Below are 21383 nucleotides of genomic sequence, written 5' to 3' on the forward strand. Positions count from 1 at the left end.
GAGCCCCTCAAACCCCAGAGACCCCAAACCCCAGGGACTCCCAAGTTCCCCATAACCCCAGAGGCCCCGCAAACCCCCTGTAACTCTGGGACCCCCCAAACCCCCCAGATCCCCCCAGATCCCCCCCAAACCACAGAGATGCCCCCCCAAGACCTCCATAACTACCAGACCTCCAAATCCCAGAGACCCACAACCCCTCATAACTCCAGGCTCCCTCAAACCCCTGTGACCCTCCCCATACCCCAGAGACCCTAGAGACTCCTCATAACTCTGGGACCCTCCAAATCCCTGGGATCCCCCCTAAAAACCCCAGGGACCCCCAAACTTCAGGGACACCCCATAACTCCAGGACCCCCCAAACCCCAAAGATCCCCCCAACCCCCCCAACTCCGGGGACCCCCAAACTCCCGTGACCCCCCAAACCCCAGGGACCCCAATCCCCCCAGGCCTCCATGTAATGGACATTAAAAGGCGGGATCTACTTCGCCATCGCCTCGAGCTTAAAAACCTCGCTGCGAAGACCCGAGCTCAGTTTAGCTGGGCCGAGCTGCAAAACTGAGCTCAAGCCGAGCTGCTTTAGGCGCAGGGCTGCAAAACCTGAGCTAAAGCCGAGCTGCTGAACCCCCCAAAAAGCTGAACTAAAGATGAGCCGCTGAACCTCCCAAAAAGTTGAGCTCAAACCGAGCAGCTTTAGGTGCTGGGCTGCAGAAGCTGAGCTGCCTTACTCGAAGGAGCAAAAGCTCCGGGAGGGGCGAGGCAAAGCCCCGGGAGGGATCTAGGAGCGCTCCTAGACGGTGCTTCTGTCAAAAGTTGTTACAATCGAGTCCAAGGCGACGAATTACCCCCCTAACAACGCTTTTCCCAGGCAAATTTGGCCTGGGAAACGGGAATTAACCAGCGGGTTTTCGGGGGCTGCGCTGGATGGGGTTTGGGGAGTATTTAAGCGGCACCCAAGGGGGAGGGGAGGGCTTTGCTGGGGGAGCTGCGGCTTCTGGGGTGCTCCAGGACGAGGGAAAAGAGGGGCTGGGATCTCCTGAGCCTGCGGGACCGCGTGGTGTGGGTAAATCCTTCCCTGTGGGTTTAGACTCGCTCTCGCATTTTTCCTCCTTTTCCATCTTCTCTCTTTTTCCTCCTCTTTCTTTGGGGTAAAATAAAGTGGAATTGTGGTTTTGGGATCAGCACGTGGCCCCGGCCGCGCCTTAGTCTCGCTCGGGGGAGGAGTTTAAGGACGCGGTTCCTCCCCGCAGTTTTGGAGGGAGGCAAAGCTCGGCTTTGCGCGGCCAGGGACCGCCCGAACCCCGGAGACCCTCAAACCCCAGGAGAAACCTCCCCCCCCCAAGTCCTTCATAACTCCAGGACCTCCAAATCCCATAGACCCCCCAAAACTCCGGAGAACCCCCAAAGACCAGAGACCTTCAAATCCCCCCATAACTCCGGGACCCCCAAACCCGAGACACGCTCCCCCCCCACAGTCCCCTATAACCTCAGACACCCCCCCACCCCCCGAACTCTGGAGACCCCCAAACCCCACCAAAACTCTGGAGATCCCCGATATCCCCCCTAACTCCAGGACCCCCCAAACCCCAGGGGAACCCTTAAAACCCCATAATTTCAAGGACCCTCCAAACCCCAGAGAACCCCCCCAAAATATCCCGTAACTCTGGGACCCCCCCCAAGTCCCCCATAACCCCAGAGACCCCCCAACACTCAGAGACCCCAGAGACCCCCGAATTCACCCTTAATCTCAGGGACCCCCCAAACTCCAGACACCCCGCAAAATCCCCCGTAGCTCTGGGACCCCCCAAGTCCCAGAGACGCCCAAACCACAGAGACCTCCCGGACTCCTGATAACCCCAGGGACCACCCAGCCCCAGAGACTGCCAGACTTCCCTGTAACTCTGGGATCCCCCAAACCCCTCAGACCTCTATAACCCCAGGAACCCCGAAACCGCAGAGACCCCCACCCCCATAATTCCAGGGACCCTCTGAACCCCGGAGATACCCAAATCCCACGTAACTCCGGGGATCCCCAAATCCCAGGGACCCCCCAACCATAGAGACCCCCAAATATGCCCATAACTCTAGGGACCCCCCGAATCCCAAACCCTTCCAGTTTATAATACATATATGAAAAAAATTATAAAACAGGGGTATGAGATATGTATAAATATATGGTGAGAATGTAAACTATATATATATATATATAAAATATATATGACTGGAATATAAGGTATATGTATAAAGTATATATCTAACGAATATAAGCTATTTATATACATAAAATACATATATAAGAAATATAAGTCCTCTATAAAATATAGGTGTAATGGAGATGAATATAAGATCTCTATAGTTTATATTTGTTATATATTTATTTTACACATATAAGATATAAATGGAGTAGAAGCTACATATGTGAGCATGTAACTGGAATATAGGGCATATATATAAAATATAACTGAAATATAAACTCGCTCTCTCTCAAACATATATAATTGCAATATAAGCTATATATATATGAAATATAAATGGAATATAAGCCATATATAATATATATATGTAATTATAGTAGAAGTTTTGTAGGTATATAATTGCAATATGTTATATATATCAAATATATATACAAACAGCATATAAGGTCCCTATATATAAAATGTACATGTAAGTGGAATATAAGGTCCATATACGTACAAAATACATATGTAACGAATATAAAGACTATAAGTTAAAAAATCTAACTGGAATGTAAACTCTCTATATAAATGAAATGTATATGTAATGAATATAAACTATAAAATACCTGTAACTGAAATATAAATTTATATGTACAAATATATAATTAATATAAGCTATATATATAACATATATAATTGGAATATAAGCTATATTTAATATATATAAGTAGAATATAAGCTGTATGTATACAAAAATGTATATAATTGAAATATAATATACATATTTGTTGAATATATCTATGATGGGAATATAAGCTATATATAATATATATAAGTGGAATATAAGCTCTATAGGAAATATATACGTAATTGGAGTATGATATATATATAAGAATACATCTATAATTGGAATATAAACTATACATAATACACATAATTGGACTATAAGATACATATGTAATATATATATAACTGGAATATAAGCTCTATATAATGCATAATATAAGCTCTCCCTATATAAAATACGTGTATAATTGAAATATGAAATATATATAAAATATATATGAGCCAAATATGAGTGGTATATAAAAAATATGATTGAAATACTGTATACATATATAGAAATAGAACTGGAATATAAGATACATGTGTATATATGATATATATGTAACAAATAATGAACTGTCCAGGTCACTGTACACAGAACTGGCCATTAAAAAGTCCCGGCATGTGAAAATTCCCAGTATTTTCCAATCCTTGGCTCTGCTTCTAAAGCTGTCCCAAGTACTGAATAATCCAGGTTTTCCAGAAGAGGATTTATGAAGTGGGATTTGGTTTCTCTGGTTGGGTGCTCTTGAGGTTGTTCCCGTAATTTTCCCTATTTTCAGCACTTTTTCATTTTTCCAGCAACCACAATATTTATTTAATACTATTTTTTAGTATTTTAATTGAATCTATATATTATTTTATATTTATAATTATATATTTTATTAATTTATAAATTAATAAAATTATTATATATTTTACATTATCTATATTTCAATATATTTTATTTTAAAAATTAACAATTTTCCCCATATTTGTATTATTGTATGTTTTGTATTTATTTATATTCTATTTTTTTTTAATAAATTTTTCTTTTATCTATGTTATTATTGCATATTACATTTTATATTTACTTATATCTATACTATTATATATTATATTTTTTTATCCCGGAGTTATGGGGGATTTGGGGGTCTCTTGGGTTTGTGTTCCCTGGGGTTATGGGAAGAGTTTGGGGGTTTTGAGGGGGTCTTGGAGTTATGGGGGATTTGGGGGATCTTTGGGATTTGGGGGTCCCTATGGTTTAGGGAATGGGGGTCACTTGGGTTTAGGGGGTCCTGGAGTTACAGAGGGTTTGGGGGGGGTGTCTCTGGGATTATGGGGGGTCCCAGAGGGGGTCTCCTGTGTTTAGAGGTCTCTGGGTTTATGGGGGGGCCAGGGGGGTCTCTGGGATTTGGGGGTCCCTGTGGTTTAGGGTTTGGGGGTTCCTGGGATTATGGGGGGGTCTGAGGGGTATGGGGGTCCTGGAGTTACGGGGGATTTGGGGCTTCCCATGAGGTTTGAGGGTCTCTAGGGTTATGAGGTGTAGGGAGGAGGTTTCTGTGGTTTGGGGGCTTGGGATTTTGGAGTCCCAGAGGTTTGAGGGTTCCTAGAGTTAAGGGGTGTTGGGGGGGGCCCTCTGAGATTTGGGGGTCCCTGTGGTTGAGGGTTGGGGGGTCACTGGGGTTTGAGGGGTCCCAGAGTTTTGCGAGCTTGGATGTTCCTGGTATTATGGGGCATCTGAGGGGTTTGGGGATCCCAGAGTTATGGGCGATTTGGGGGAACCCCTGAGGTTTGGGGGTCCCTGAGGTTAGGGGGAGGTCTGGGGGTGGTTCTTGGCTCAATCCCTCCCCTCTATTCCCAAAAACTTCCCTTCTTGGGAAGGGGATTGGACTTTCCCAGGTGGGATTCTTTAAACTATTAGTAAAATGTGTAATACAAATATAAATATAAAATATAATAAATATATAAAATAAAAACTTTATTAATAAAACAATATAAATATAAAATGTAAATATATTGGAGATATCTATATTAAAATTCTTACTAATTTTAAAAATTATGTTATATAAATAGAAATATAAAATACATCAAAACATAACATTTTATCGTTAAAATAATGCATAATATATAATACAAGTATAAAATATGTACTAATAAAAATACCTAAGTTAAAATTCTTATAAATAAAAAACCAAAATTTATAGTAATGTAAATATAAAATATAATACATAATATGTAAAGTAAAAATGTATTAGTTTTAAAATATAATATATAATAATTAAAATAGAAATGTATATAAAATATGTAATATGAATGTATAAAATAAAAAATTATTAAAAATTAAATATTGTGGTAGATGGCAAAGTGCTGAAAAGCTGAAACCAGGGAAAACTATGGTAACAACTTCAAAGCACAGCAACTCAGAAACCAAATCCCGTAAATCCTCCTCTGTTAAACTCATAGGGACCTCCCAGAGGGACTCCAGAGACTCCCTCCAAGTACCCTGGACAGCTCTCTTTTTTCAGATAAACCCGAGGAGCCGCTGGGACTAAGGATGGACGAGCTGTGTGGGTTCCGGTTCTGGCTGTTGCTCGTGGCCCTAATGCTGAGCTTTGTCCTGCACGTAATCTTCCTGCTCTGCTGGTTGGGCTTACCCAGCCATTTCTGGGCCTTCTGCACCCAGCAGTGCTCGACCTTGCAAGTCCGAGCCCAGCAAAACCAGGCTCAGGAGAACCGAGCTCAGCCGGGCGGTGCTGAGCAAGGCCGCGCCCTGAAAGGTGACACCCAGCAAAGCCAGGGTCAGCAAAGCCAGGCTCGGCAGTATGGGGCCGTGCAAAGCAAAGAGGAGCAGCTCACCCGGGAGAGACGGACCCTGGAAAGCCTCACCCGGCAGAGCCTCGCTATTCAAATGCTCTCCCTGAAGATGCACGCTGAGCAAAGCCAGGCTCAGCAGAGCCACGCTCTGGAGAACAGCGCTCAGTGGTGGGGGGCCCAGCAAAGCTGCGCCCAGTGGAACCTCGCTCAGCAGTGCGGCACTCTGCAAAAACGAGCCCAGCAGAGCCAGGCTCAGCAGAGCCAGGCTCAGGAGAATGGCACTCAACAGTGGGGCACCCAGCAAAGCCTCATCCAGTGGAGCGACACCCAGCAGAGCCTTGCCCTGCAAAGCGACACCCAGCAGAGCCACGCTGAGCAAAGCCAGGCCCAGCAGAGCGGTACTCAGCACTGGGCTGCTCAGCAAACCCAGGCTGAGCAGAGCCTTGCCCCGCAAAGCCTCACCCAGCAAAGCCAATCTCAGCAGAACGGCAGTGAGCAAAGCCAGGCTCAGCAAAGCCACACCAAGCAAAGCCAGGCTCAGCACTGCGGCACCAGACCCTAGACCCGCCTAAGATGCACCCGAGAAGGTCCAAGTTCCAGTCCAGCCTGTTTGAATTGACATTTAGTGTTGTTTGAGCAAAGTTTGGGGTTTTCCTTGTTTCCTTTTTTCTCATTTTCCATCATTTTGAGGTGTTCCCCATTATTTCAGGATCCTCGTCATTTTTTTGAGGATCTCCCATCATTCTGGGGGCTCCCCATCATTTTCGGGGGTTCTTGTGATTTTTGGGGTGTTTCCTGTCATTCTGAGGTGCTTCCCCATAATTTTGAGATCCCTTTATACTTTTAGGGAGTTCCTAGTAATTTTGGGGTGTTTCCTGTCATTTTGGGGGACTCCTTGTAATTTTGGGTTCTTATCATTTTGGGGGTTTTCCATCATTTTGGGGTGTCCCCATAATTTTAGGAGGTAGTCCCTCTGATTTTTGGGGAGTTCTCCATCATTTTGGGGGCCCTTCATCATTTTGGGGGCTCTTCATCATTTTGGGGGAGGTCCCTGTAATTTTTGGGATTCCTTCATCATTTAAGTGTTTCCCCATCATTTTTGGGTGGTTCCCTCATCATTTGGGGGGGGCTCTCCATCATTTCGGGATGCTCTCATCATTTTGGGTGGATTCCCCATCATTTTGGAGGTGTCCTTGTAATTTTGGGGGTGTTCCCAGTCATTTTGAGGGGTTTCCAATAATTCTGGGGTCTTCTCGTCGTTTTGGGGGATTCCCCTCGTCGTTTTGAGGTTTCCCCATCAGTTTGGGGTCCCTTCATCATTTTGAGGTGGTCCTTGTAATTTTTGGGATTCCCTCATCGTTTTAGGGGTTCCCCATTATTTTTGGGTTCTCTCATCATTTTTAGGGGCTCCCCATCATTTTTGGGGGTCCCCCATCATTTTGGGAGTGTACCTGTAATTTTTAGTGCATTCCCAGTCATTTTGAGGGTTTCCCTTCCCAATAATTGCAGGGTCTTCTCATCGTTTTGGGGGATTCCCATCATTTTAGAGTCCCCTCATCATTTTAGGGGTTCCTCGTCATTTCAGGGTCCCTTCACCGTTTTGGGGGGTCTGACCACCAGAAAAATGTCTTTGATTACCCAAAAATTGACTTTGAACACTCAGTAATTGAGGTTGCCTTCCCTCAAAAAAGGGAGGTAACAGCACAAAACCCCCTGAAAATTCACTGGGAGTTTGTGTGAAAAATAGGGAAAAGCTGCAAAGCATTTAATTTTTCGACATATTAAAAAAATTATATGTTTATCAATATTAATGAGGTTATTAGCATATAATACATATCAATTAGAGCACTCGCTACTGACATCTGGAGGCCAAGGTCTGGGGTCTATAGGGGCTGGGAGGGGATTCCTATGGGGCTGGGGGGACCATATGGTGAGATACTGGTGGTGGGGGGGGTTCCCGTGGAGGTATGGGGTCTGTAGACGGTGTGGGGGTCCCTATAGGGTGTGGAGGTCCCTGTATGTGGGGTTGGGGGTCTTATAGGGGAGTGAGGAGGTTCCAATGGGGCTAAGGTGTTCCCATGGGGGCAGAGGGGTCCCTCTAGGGGCTGGGGAGTCCCTGTGGGGGCTATAGGGTCTGTAGGGGGTGGGGGATGTTCTAGTGGGGCTGAGGGTCCCTGTAGGGGGGGGGGATCCCTATCGGGGGATGGGGGAGTCTGGGGTCCTTGTGGGGCTGGGGGTGCCTTGAGGGTCCTTGTGGGAGGTCCTTGTGGGGGGTGTCGCTGAAGGGGGGGGTCCATATGGGGGGTCCCTGAGGGATGAATGGTCTCTGCTGTCCCTGTGGGAGGTGTCTCTTTGGGGGAGGTCTCTTTGTGGGAATGTGTCTGGGGTCCCTGTGGGAAGGGGGGGGGGTCTCTGTAGGTTGTGGGTCTCCAGAGTCCTTGTGGAAGGATCCCCTGTGGGGGGGGGGGGGCACTGGGGGGGGGCATCTCTGGGTTCCTTATAGGAGAAGTCACAGTGGGGGGTCCCTGTAGGGTGGGAGTGTTGGGGGTCCCTGTGGGAGGGGGCCCTGAGGGTGGTGTCACTGGGAGAGGGGTGGTGGTGTCCCTGTGGGGTGTCAAGGGTCTCTGCAGAAGGGGTCCCTGTGGGAGGGGGTCCCTGTGGGGTAGGGTCTCTGGGATCCTAGTTGGCGTTCCCTGTGGGATGGGGTCTTGGGGGGGGGGGTATCCCTGAGGGATGAGGGTACCTGCAGGGTGGGGGTCTCAGGATCCTTCTGGGGGATGGCCTGAGGTTTGGGGGGCCTGAGGGGTCTCTATGGGGGGGTCTCTGTGGGAAGGGTCCCTCCCGGCTCCTCTCCCTGGTCCTGTCCAAGGTCCAGGTCCCTTTCCCTGGGATCCCTGGAATTCCTCCCCCTCAGTCTCAGGGACCTTCGGACCCTTCTGTGCTCATTATCAGGCTGTGGGGTCGTTATCGGCTCCCTCGCAATCCCATGGACACACCTGGGGCAGGTACGGTGGGACCCCCACCCAAAAATCACCCCGTGGTTCCCATCCCTCCCTCAACCTACCCAAATCTCCCCAAAGCTCCCCCAATCCACCCAAATGACCCCAATTTCCCCCAAACCTCTCCCAATTATTCTCCGAATTCCCCCAAATCTCCTCCAGATCTCCCCTGAATTCCCCCATATCTCCCCAAATCCCCCCAAATGCCTCCAAAATCTTCCCAAATCTCTCCAAATCCCCTGAAATTCTCCCCAAATCCACCCTAAATCTCCCCAAATCCCCCTCAACCCCCCTTCAAATCCCCCCAGATGCCCCCAGGTCTCCCCCAAATCCACCCCTCCGCAAACGCCCCTCCATCCCCCACAGCTCCCACCCCTCCTCCACCTGTTCCCCCCAGTTTCATTATTAATTCATATTAATATAACAAAATATAATTAAATACTAACCCCATGACATTTTAATAAAAAGAATATTAAATAATTTATAATTAAGAAATACATAAAGTATAAATATAATATAGTAAATATACATTATAATAAAATAGATTAATATGAAAATATAATAAATATCAAAACCATAAATATAGTAAATATAAAATATAATAAATAAAAATAAAATTAAAATATAATTAAGTAATATTATAAGAAAATCAATTATCTTTATTAATTCACAATATTAAAATAAAAGACAGTTAAAGGTTAATAAATAAAATTTAATAAATATATTAATATTCATTATTTTCAAGATATAATACATATACAACCTATTAAATAATAAAATATATTAAGGTTATAATGAAAAATAAGGTAGTGCCATTAATTCATATTAATATAACACAATATAGTGAAATATTAAAAAAGAAATTTTAATAAAAATGCTGATTTAAATATAAACCATAATACAGAAAATAAAATATAATAAAACAGTATGCATATCAGTTAAATTATTAATATTAACTAATATAAAGTATAAGGATAACATACATGACAAAACAAATTCAATAATTTTTAAAAATCTATTAAAATTTAACTTTCTGACACACCCAACCAGCTCCCTGTCCTTCCCCCACCCCACTGCACTTTCACTCCCCATAAAAATATTTTTATCATTGTTTTATTGGGATTTTTGGGGGGATCTTTGAGAGATTTTAGTATTTTATCTCTCAGGATTTTTCTTCGGACATGATCAGGGCTGTGGATTTCAGGATTTAGTGTCATTTTCCCAGCTGAAAGTTGTTTTCTGCTGAGAATTCGTATGGACACCAAGGTACCATTCCAAACTAAATCATTATGTACATGTCAAAATCATGCCCAGATATGCTTATTGATGGGGTTTTAATACTACTTCACAAGAATCAGACCCTGTTTGATAACACTGGTGACTGCAAGATCGTGAGACCCATTCTGATTGTAAAGACTTTCCTGGTGGGAGCTTTAAAGGGGTGAAATGAGCCTTTGAAAACTGAGTAAATGGATGAATCTTTAATGCTTAGCTGCAGGGATCTTGCTAATTTATGAGAGCGATGAGCATCCATTTCTGAAGCCAGCCCTGACTGAATAGGATGGGCAAGAAAGAACAGGTGGATCTTAAAAAATATGTTCAATGCTACTGAGAGGTGGTTGAGGAGGCTGGGTCAAGAGGGGAAATAACTGATGATCATCAAAAAGGCAGCACACAGATATGACATAGATACTTCCTGAATTGCCAGTTCTGTGGCAATTAATTTCAAGACTTGATAAAGCCACCTTCCTAGGCTCAGCATCACATTTCTCTATTGCAGAACAAGGTCTGTAGGCAGGACCCAGCGTTTGGAGATGACCTGCAGGAAAGAAACCATTAAAGTTTTTAGTTCCTCTTTCATCTCCTATTAGCTTTGCAAATTCACTTCAGTTCCATCCCTGGAGCTCACCCTGTCACCATGGCCTTTTACTTTCCATGCACACTTACCTTCATCATGAAAGATGAAGGGAATGAGAAACTTGAGTACAAACCCTAAATAATTGTAATAATGCTTATCTGATCTTGAAAATTCTACTATTCTATGAATATATTTTTTCTCTTTTTTTCCCCCTTGTGTTTCTTTTTTCTTACAGCCTTACATTAGCCATTAATGATAACTGGAAAATACTTTTTCCTCTTTCTTGTTTGGAGTCTTTTCCTGTTCTTAATAACTGTAATAACTGTTACAGAGTGGTGTTTTATTAATATATACCATATATAATCAAAATTTTATAGTCCAGCTCATTAATAGGCAAAGGTATACTTCAAAGAAGTGTATTCTCTCTGGAGTAAAATCAAATGTTATATTAAAAGATTTTGGCACTCATTTTGAAATAATACATCTCACACTAACTGTTGAATATATTTTAAAGATGATAGCTCAGATTTTAAAAAAATCGGCATCTACTGCTTCCTTCCAAAATGAATTTGTTCTCTCACAAAGAGTAAGATATGCAAAATAAAATCTTTAATTCACCTGGCAATAGTGCATATCAGTATAGGGATGCAGATTTCTAGGTAGAAAAAAAAAGAATAAAAGTAAATAGATGATTAGAAATATGTCTGCAGTTTCCTCAGGTGTATCTTCACTTTTACCCCACCACATACTTCCCCTTTTTTTATCTTTCTATGTTCCCCATTATCTTGTTGGATTAAGTTGCTTAGATACATCATAAAATATGTCTGCATTAAAGTATTGCATTGAAGGATTAATTCAGCCTGCCTTCCAGACTCTTTAATTGCTCCCATATCAAGATCTTGAATATTATCTGTTTTCCAGATCTGTCTCCCTGTCAATTCTAGAGATCTCCTCTTTGTGCATCTTAGGCTACATAGTGAAAATCAAGTGAGAAGCAGATATGTATTTATACCTGCATGACCAACAGTGTATTGAAAATCATGGAATCATAGAGTCATAGAACAGCCTGGGTTTGAAGGGACCTTAAAAATTATCTTGTTCTAACACCCTGCCATGGGCAGGGACAACTTTCACTAGACTGAGTTGCTCAGAGCTCTGTCCAACCTGGCACAACCAAACACTTCCAGAGATGGAACATCTGCAACTTCTTTGGGAAACCTGTACCAGTCCCTCACCACCCTCACAGGGAAGAATTTCTTCTCCTATCTACTCTAAACCTACTCTCTTTCAGTTTGAAGCCATTCCCCCATGTCCTGTCACTTGTAAATAGGCCCTTGTAAATAGTCTCTCTCCATCTTTCTTGTAGGTTCCCTTCAGGTCCTGGAAGGCCACAATTAGATCACCCCAAAGCCTTCTTTTTTCCAGGCTGAACAATCCCAATTCTCTCAGCCTTTCCTCATAGCAGAGGTACTCCATCCCTTTAAATCACCCTTACTGGCCTCCTCTGGACTCGCTCCAACAGGTCCATGTCCTTTCTGTGCTGGGGACCCCAGAGCTGGAGGCAGCACTGCAGGTGGGGTCTCACCAGAGCAGAGCAGAGGGGCAGAATCTCCTCCCTCTCCTGCTGCCCACACTGCTTTGGATGTCTTGAAGTGATTTTGAATCAGTGGCTGGCATAAGTTGACAGACAGGATGGTATTCTGGCACTTCTACAAGGTCCTTTTCTCTAGAGCCATTAGGATATCCTACTTTATGTTAATAACTAATGGTAAAGAAAGCAGAGGAAACTCAAGGGATCTTTGTTATTTGTGCAGGAGAAATGGAAGTTTCAAACTGGTAAAGCCAAGATCAACTAGTATAATAACATAAAACGCAAGCCAGGTCTTCAAATCTGACTGTTTTGCAACATCACTGGCAGGAGAACCTCTCCAAATCTGACAAAAACATGGAGCTCTGCTGTTCCTGAAAGAGGTGTTCTGACTTAAGAGGTAGTTAACTACAATGAAGAAAACTAACTCTATCCCAGCCAAAATGAGCCCAGGTGAGAATGTTCTTAGTTACAGGCTACAAAATTTTGTTTAAGAGGGAGAAAAGGATGGTCCAAAAACGTTAACACTGAGTAGGACTTATGAACATTCAATCTCTCTTGATTCCTTTTCCATTAAGTGATAGCAAGAGGGATCCTCTGAGAGGGTGAAAAGTTTGGATCTTGCCCCACTAAACCTTAAGAGTTTAGGCCACTGTGTTTACAGTTATAGAATGATAGAATCACAGAATCACAGAATGGTTTGGGTTGGAAGGGACCTTAAAGATCATCTATTTACAATACCTCTGCCATGGGCAGGGACACTTCCCCTACACCAGGTTACTCAGAGCATCGCCCAGACTGGCCTGGGTTCTGACCTTGGTGAGTTCTGTACCTCTGCTTGTGATGAAAATATGACTCAGATCAATATTATTTTAAAATATTCATGCTGAAGCCCACCAATGGGGGAGTGCTTTAGAACCAAGATAAAAAATTATACTATAAGATGAGACTTATTCCCAGTAAAACCCAGAGCACAGGCTCTGGAGAAAGCAAGCTCCAGAAGAGTCTCTCATAAGTTCCTCCCTAACCTCCTGGTGGAACTGAGATTTGTTCAAAGGAAGGCAACTGTGAAAGTAGTAACAAGCTGGTAGGGCTTTTATTTTAAAACACTGCTTAAAGACAATCATGCTGTATTTTCCAGTTTGCAGCAGAAGTGGGTCCTTTACTTGGGAGAATCCACATCACTTGTGGCCAATTTGGGTATCAAAGAAGCATTGGTCTGTGACATCTCTTGTCAAACCCTGGGTAGTTTATAGAGAACAGACATCATAGCTCAGATGATATTTGTGGGTAAAGAAGAATCATAGAATCACAGAATCAGATGGATTGGAGAGGACCTCTGAGATCATCAAGTCCAACCCTTGATCCACTACCACCACAGTTCCCAGACCATGGCACTAAGTGCCACGTCCAGCCTCATCTTAAAAACCTCCAGGGACGGAGAATCCACCACTTCCCTGGGCAGCCAATTCCAATGGCTGATTACCCTCTCTGTAAAGAATTTCTTTCTAATGTCTAACCTAAACAAATACTGTTGCCACTAACGCTGACATATGAGGTCTTGGGCACTTCGTTTAGTGCTGGGTTAGAAGCTGGGCTTGATCTTGGAAGTCTTTTCCAGCCTTAACAATTCTACAATTCTACAATATATTTTGCATGAGTAAATTGTGGTTATTTAATTGTGAAACCAGCAGAGGTATTATTTTAAGTTTTCCTGATTTGGTTTTGCAATATACTTCAGCCATTTTGTGCTTCTTTTCTTAAAGATTCAACTGGTTATTGGACTGTGTTTAGTAATTTTGCTGTGAATGAAAAACTATCAAACCTTCCCTCAAGAAAATTTCCTAGCAAAACACAATAGAGGCACATGTGTTGCCCTTTGTGATGGACATAGAACATAAAAAGGATAGAAAATTTAAACTGAATTAAATTGAATCATCCCACATTATAAAATAAAAGACAGAACTTTTGTATCTTTTCCTGGCCTTTCATGCTTTTCTTCTGAAATGATGACAAATGTTGTTTGAGGTTCCCTTTATAACATATTTTTAAAAGGCCCCTTCGGTATTTTCTCATGTCAAAACAGAAAACAGAAAAAGGCATCAATAAAACATGAAGCATCAAAGTCTGTATCAAGACAGGTATTAAAAAATTAAATTTAGTCACAGGTTTGAAGCTTAGGGCTGTTATGCAAGAATTTTGCGATCTGTTGTCTTGCTATTTAGTTCTCTATTTTTGCTCTTAGCAGGTTCTGCTGCTTTTACTTTATGTTGTTCTTTTGCCTCATGAACCAGGATCTGCTCTTCCTCATTTCCAGTGGCCTTCTCTCACCAATGATGTATTAGAAATGTCTCTTGCAAGTTTTTCTATTAACTTCTTCCTTGCTCTGGCACTTGCCCAGTTCAGAGGTTCTCCAGCATGTACTGCCCTCAACACGTCATAAAATATGGGATTAGAGAAAAAGCAGACAAGTTCTATCTTCTCATTTGCTTTCTTTATTTTAATATGGCAGAGATACTTTAAACTAGCACAGATTTGCTTCCTATAATGTACTAAAAAACCTTAAAGATATTTCAACTAAAAATTCATTAAATACAGATTTTTTAAAAAAATCAACTGTCACATAGTGTTTCTGTTTATAGATTCTTTGAGCATTTATTGAATAAATCAAGATTCAAAACTAGGTATCAAGTATTGAAAAATAGTAATTGAAATAGAAGAGGATCAAATAAAGAGGATTCATTTAAATTCCACGCAGTACACATTGCATGATCAAAAATGTAATCCAAAAGACAAGTTAAGATATGACATGTCATGGAGTAGAGAAACTGTTATGAGAATAAGTGTTTGAAAATCTTTATCCCATATAATAATAATTTTTGAAAGAAGATAGACTATACAGACAAAATTACCTTATCTGCCATAAAATAAATAGGAAAAAGTTTATCTTTGAGTCTTTTATTATATGCTGATGAATGTATACTTTTGATAAGTATGTCTGAAAATCTTTGTAAGAGTTATCTGAATCCTGTCTTCTGGATTTCAAGGATTTTTCCTTGAGAAAGGATTTTTCCTTCTTACTTTCTTCAAATTTCACCACATCTTTATTTTTTTTTCCCCAAAAGGGGACTCCACAGACTTTAACAGAGACCTAGTAGAGTAATTTTTATCAGTCAGTTGACCAAACCCAGGTTACACATAAAGAGATGCAGCTGTGCTGATAAATTATTCTGCCAGCTCCATACAGGAACTGACTGGTGACAGGTTGTTAATTTAGTTTAATGCTCTCTGGTTTCTAGATGGGTAATTTTAGATTTTGAATACCTCATACTCTAGCATGTACATATTCAAGTTGATAAACCTATTGCTAGTATTTTAATTTTCAGTTTTGGCTCCTGAAATTACTGTTACATACATTTTCAATACATCATAAAGTTAATTTCTTTTATAAAAACTTGAAGAAAATTTTCTCTCTCAACCAATACTAATAATGTGGATATAGTATAACGTAGTAATAATATGACTGTTCTGGAGTATTCTACTTTATTCAGAAGTCTTCTCACTGTTATTTATGCACTGTGTCATATGAAACCTTAAACTGATAAGCATCATATTTCAGCTTAGCCTATTCTGCTCCTTTTAGACTGTGGCAACACTGCCTAGCAAATGAACCCCAGTGCTAACAGCAGATGTGGCCTCACGTTGTCCCACACCGGGGGATACATTTCTGAGCACAGTACAGCTCTCAGCTACCTGCAGAGAAGAAAATGACATAACAGGGGTACACACATGATAGAGAATTATATAGCAGGCCAGACAGTATTCCTATTCTACAGGAAAAGCAGTATAATGTTCCCATCACTTTGTTTCTCAGTGCTCTTCACCAGTTACACACGAAACAGAATAAAAATCTGTTCCTCATTCCAGAAGTTCAAACCCAATCCAAACTAAACTTTTTCAACAGGTTGTTTGAATATTCTTCACTATTACCTTGTTTTTATTCAGATCTGTACTTTCCCATTTCCAGAATTATCCCAAAACAGAACTGACAGGAGAATATAGGAAAAGTTTTGTGTTGTCACATCATATTTGTTCAGAAGGAAGAGATGGCAGATGTAGTATGTTCTCATTCTCTATAAGTCTTGCAGTGGAGAAAGAGCTGCTGATTCTGTGCATGGAACACTCTGGCCTTTGTGAAACCTGTGGAAACAGACAGAAACAAGCTTGAAAATCTCACGTAATTACAAAGATCCATTCCTCTGTGAAGAGGGTAGTTAGGGATTCACAGGTCATTAGATTGCTTGGAAATGGGGAGAAAGCCTTCTAAGAGCTCTTAACAACTGGGCTGTGATCTTTATCTCTTTAAGGCACATTATGTTTCTCTTTAAATAAAACTTTTCTCTTTGGATATCTTCCATTTGGCAAAGTGAAAACAATCATATTTGTATATATGAGGGGAAGTATACTATAAATACCAGCAACTCAATGAAGCCAATGTCCTTTCAACTGGTAAACTATGTACAAAACACTGAATAGACCTTTTGAATACTATTTATTTCCTTGCTTTAAAAAACCTCTATGATCTATTTCCTCCCTTTCTGCTGTTCTAGATCTTATAGAATCTAACCTTACTGTTCTTCAGCAGTTTTATTCTACTATCTTCAATATTATACAATGAACTGGAATGCAATTGCCATATTCATATGATATTTTAACTAATAAACCTGTTTTTCTGAGACTTGTTCAAGCTTCAAACTTGTGCTAATGCTGAAGGGTCTATATCTGCAATGATTTCTGTAGTGAAGACTGATAAAGAGTGTTTAGAAGTCTAACTGAATAACCTATTGTTCTTATCAGAAAAACTAAGCCAGAATTTTAGATGAGATAAATGAATGTAGTTCTACTAAAGTCAGTTAAAGTACATGAATTTTGTAGCTATGACTGAGGGTAAGATTCAAGAGTATGAAATCAAACACAGGTGTCAAGCAAGAAGGTAACTGAAAAATAATTCTACTTTGAAGTATAAAAAAACCTTTAACATTGTCAGATCTCAAAACTCACCTACCTACCATTATTATTACTATACATCACCTGGAAATAGAAACCCAATAGCCTTTATTAGAGATATTAATTTTGTGGAATTATAGAACAACAAACAAAAAAAATTTAAAAAAAACCCAACCAAACAAACAAATCCCAAACCAAACCAATAAAAGAGTTAAAAATCAAATTGTTCCAAAAGGGAGACATGTTTCTTTGCTTATGTTGCATCTGAACATATATACACGTAAGAACCAAGGAATCGGAAATTGCTATGATGGGAATGGTTTGAAAACTGACAAAACTCTATTTTAAACTGTAAAATTTTATTAAAGTATTTTGTCATCAACATTTTCCTTTCTAGTTGTCATTCTACATGTTATTGGCCATCATCAGAATCTGTGCAAAACTGCTTGCCCTTAACAGTTACACTTTAAATTAGCTGTGAGGACACACCACCATGATACCACATGGTTACCACTGGTGGATGGGCTCCTTAGTGGTTCTTCATTACCAAATTTGAGTTTGCTCACAAACTTCTCAGTGGGAGAAGTGAAAAGACAAGTGGGCTCGTCTTCCCTGAGTGTCCTTGTTGGTATCTGTTGTTTTATACCATCAAAAGAGGAGATTGTCATTTACTCCCTGCATCTTCCATTCTTTATTGTTGCCAGTCATCCTCTGCTTTCGGCAGCATGCCCTGCCTATTTGTCCTTTGTGCTTATCTTCTTCTTTATCTTGGAGCTTTTGGATACTTGGACACCTCATTTGTGCCACTACACCCTTCTTTGCTGGCTCCTTTAGGGGTGATATTGTTCACATACTTTTGTAATGAATAAGTGAATTTTATACCGCAGCAGTATAAAATACATACTGTTTGTTCTATTTCCGCAATAGTTTTATATTTGGGTCCAGAGCAAGCTGTCCTGATGAGTATATTTACAATTTAGAGGTGTCATAGACCTCTGTTTTCAATATATACATATATGCTGGAAAGAGGTATGGTACGATGAAATAACAAATTGAAGATTTTTTTTAAAATGTATTTAGATTTATTTGAAATTACTTCCTGTATATTTGTCCAATGATTGCACTAATATGAAAGAGATCCCAGAATTGTGTTTCAGTCTTTCGCCCTCTTGCTCTCACCAATAAAAAGTTTTCAGGCTCTTGCACATGTTGATGAACTCCCAGTTTCAGAATTCAGAGCACATGCAGTTATAAGGTGCTTTATATTCAACCAGTGCTAGTCAAGAAGTGTATTTTAAATCAGTCGTATCTTATCAAGGCAATTTATATTGCCCTCCTACAAGTGTGGAAATGATTTACAGTAAGTGTCTTTAGCTCATAAAATAGCTAAATGAGTTTTCTGCTTCAGAAGTGCTTAAATCATGCTACTTCTTCCATTTATGAAACAATTTATGTTTTCAGCCACACAAACATAATGGCATCAAAATCTGTTAATTGTGGTATCTCTTTTTGCAAGCTCTTTATTTATACCCCTGTTTGGTTTAATCTTTTTTATTGTCTTTCAAAACTCTTTTTCACATTATAGCTGTATTTATTGTAGGGAGTTCTATCTACATCACTGTTACTGTTAATTACTTGTGAATTGCATGGTTTGCTCTGCCTTTTAGGAGTTTCCTTTCTAAGGACTAACCTTTCAGGCAGAACCATTAGTGCAAATTGTGGCATATTTTTAACTAGTGTTTATAATAGCAGTTTTAAATTATTTTTTTTTTTAATTACTGGCTTTATACTTTTTTGGTTGTGTTTTTGTTGTTGTTGTTGTTGTTGTTGTTGTTTTTCTTGAGTAGTAATTAAATGATTGTAGCATTAGTGGGATGCAGTCAAGGACACAGTATTGTGTTTGTTTTTCTGCAAATATTAATTAAATAAATGCTCTACACCAGAATGCAGACAAGGATGGAAGAAATAAAGTCCAGTTCTTCTCTTCCTTCATTATGAAGATGGAAGAACAGAACAGCAACCTACTAACTTACTTCCCCAAGGTCATGTATTGACTCTCCTGAGTCCGCTTTGTTGATTTATCCACACCACCCTTTGGATTTGAATCCTTTACCTGTAATATGGACTTGATGACTTTACCTTGAAAAACCCTGTAGCCTCATCAAACACGTGAAACACTTTCTGCAGCTCTAGAATACAATTCTCAAGCACAGTGCTGTCAAATTCTCCTGCTCATTTTTCTGTATATTGATGCTCAGAATGCCTGTGTAAAAGCGAGAATCAAATCAGATGTTTCAAGCTCTAAGTCTTTATTTCTGACACATATTGAACAATGTTTAGAAACACAATGACTAATAAAATTTGTTAAATTTACTGTGTATGTATATATTATATATATGTAGGCAGCGCAAGCAGCTGCATGAGCTCCATTATCTCAGTGGTAAGGAAAAAGCAAAAATGTTCCCTTCAAGGCATCTATATCAAATGATCCTAGGGCTCAAAAATATTATTTGGTAAGGTTTAAATACCATAATCATAATGCAATTAAGGAGGGTCATAAATTTTGTTGTGGCTTATAGAGTATAATGTAAAATTTTCTACTTCTGAATAGTGATAAATATCACTGCAATTTCAGTTACTATTGGTCCTTTTTTAGAACTTTTTGTACCTTTTCTCACAGGTAAAAGTTTTACATATTTATTTAAAGTCACCAACCTAACTAAGAACAGACACATTTTGTGTGGATTTAAAATAATTTCTCAGATTGGTGGTGTTGGGCCACAGTGAATTACTGAATTTTCATACTGGTTTGAGACATATGCTAAGGGAAGGGGGAAAAGGAGATGGTAGCTTTTACTAAATCATAGTGCATGATATGCATTTTAAGCAAGTGAGATTATGTCAGTACTTTTATATTAACACAGTAAATATAAGTTTGATAACAACGAGCAGAGAAAATGGAGCAACAGTGGATGAAATCACCTCAGCCAAGAACAAGTGTGTTACACTGTAGTCAATGCTACCCAAGAGAGCAATTGAATGAATGGTCAAAAGCATATTCTTGTGCTGCCTAGTCTAAAAAATAAAACACAGGTCACTAACCTACCTTTGTAGCATTATTTTTAATAAGTGAATTCTGACTCCACAGAAACTACTTTATTTAACCTTTGAGATTAAAGCAGGACGGACTAAGAACATCTTTACCAGAAGTGCAGGACAGGTTCAGGAAACAGTCCTTCAGAACACTTTGGAGTTGTTCTAGAGAACTACACGAAACTTCATTGGCATCAGTGATATGAGACTAGCTTTGATCTATATTGCGAGTAGAAGAAGGAACTCATAGAACACTGTGCCTACTAAAAGGAGAGAGGATGTTCTTGTAGAGAAATATTAGTGTTTTCTCTTGAATGCTAATTTACAATATGTACCTTTACAGATACCTTAAACAGCATGCCATCCTGTTTGGAGGATATCTGCTGCCTAGATAGTCCTAAACAAGGGAAAGACTATCATTTTATGACTGATGTTATCAACTTTGGGAGGCTATGGAAAAAATGTAAGGACACAGAATTAGACATCAAAATCACTTGCAAAAATATGTACACCAATGCAGATCATCAGTGGTTTAAGAAATATCTGGGGTCTTCCAGAAAATATACTGATAATATATTGTGTACCTTTGCAAATGCACGTGTCAGCTAAGGCATTGCAGTTTATAAGATTGCTGAGTGTGTAATGTTCTGCTGCCTTTTAACTTGCTTCATACAAATCAGACCTGTCTGGGAGTTTTGACAATTAATATTTTGCACCAGTTCCAGATAAAGAAACAGTAGAAAAAACCCATCATTCCAAGAGTCATAGAAGGAGACTTCAGTTCCTGATATTTCCTTCATTCTCTCTGCAAATACCAAAAGGAGGTTGTAGACAGGTGGGGTTCAGCATCTTCTCCCTGGTAACAAGCGATGGGACAAGAGGAAATGGCCTCAAGTTGCTCCAGGGGGGGTTTAGACTGGATAATAAGAAAAAGTTCTTCACCAAAAGGGTGGTCAAGAACTAGAGCAGGCTGTCCAGGGAAGTGTTGGAATCACTATCCCTGGAGATATTTAAGAGGTGCACAGATGGGGCGCTTAGGGATATGGTTTAGTGGTGGACATGGCAGTGCTGGGTTAATCATAAAATCATAGAATTGTCTAATCATTGGAAAAGACCTCCAAGATCATCAAGTCCAACCTTCAGGCAAATACAACTGTGCCTGCAAAACCATATTGCAAAGTGCCATGTCTACTTGGTTTTTTGAACACTGCTTTAGAGGTCTTTTCCAGCCTTAATGATTCTATGATTTAATGATTCCATGA

The 21383-nt window shown here is 40.4% G+C and overlaps 1 protein-coding gene across 1 annotated transcript; it reads left to right on the top strand.

The window, feature by feature from the left end:
• Positions 1–979: 979 nt before the first annotated feature.
• Positions 980–7374, top strand: LOC113949753 (chromatin modification-related protein eaf-1-like). Its single transcript, XM_027648736.1, has 2 exons — positions 980–1060; positions 5288–7374. The coding sequence occupies exon 2, from the start codon at positions 5317–5319 to the stop codon at positions 6136–6138; it is 822 nt and encodes a 273-aa protein (XP_027504537.1). The 5' UTR covers positions 980–1060; positions 5288–5316; the 3' UTR covers positions 6139–7374.
• The last annotated feature ends 14009 nt before the right edge of the window (positions 7375–21383 follow it).

This window comes from Corapipo altera, unplaced genomic scaffold, assembly GCF_003945725.1.
Source record: "Corapipo altera isolate COAL_440 unplaced genomic scaffold, ASM394572v1 58, whole genome shotgun sequence".
NCBI classification, from domain to species: domain Eukaryota; kingdom Metazoa; phylum Chordata; class Aves; order Passeriformes; family Pipridae; genus Corapipo; species Corapipo altera.

Excerpts from the sequence above, each read along its gene's own strand:
- LOC113949753 (XM_027648736.1), top strand. The coding sequence starts at position 5,317 with ATGGACGAGCTGTGTGGGTTCCGGTTCTGGCTGTTGCTCGTGGCCCTA.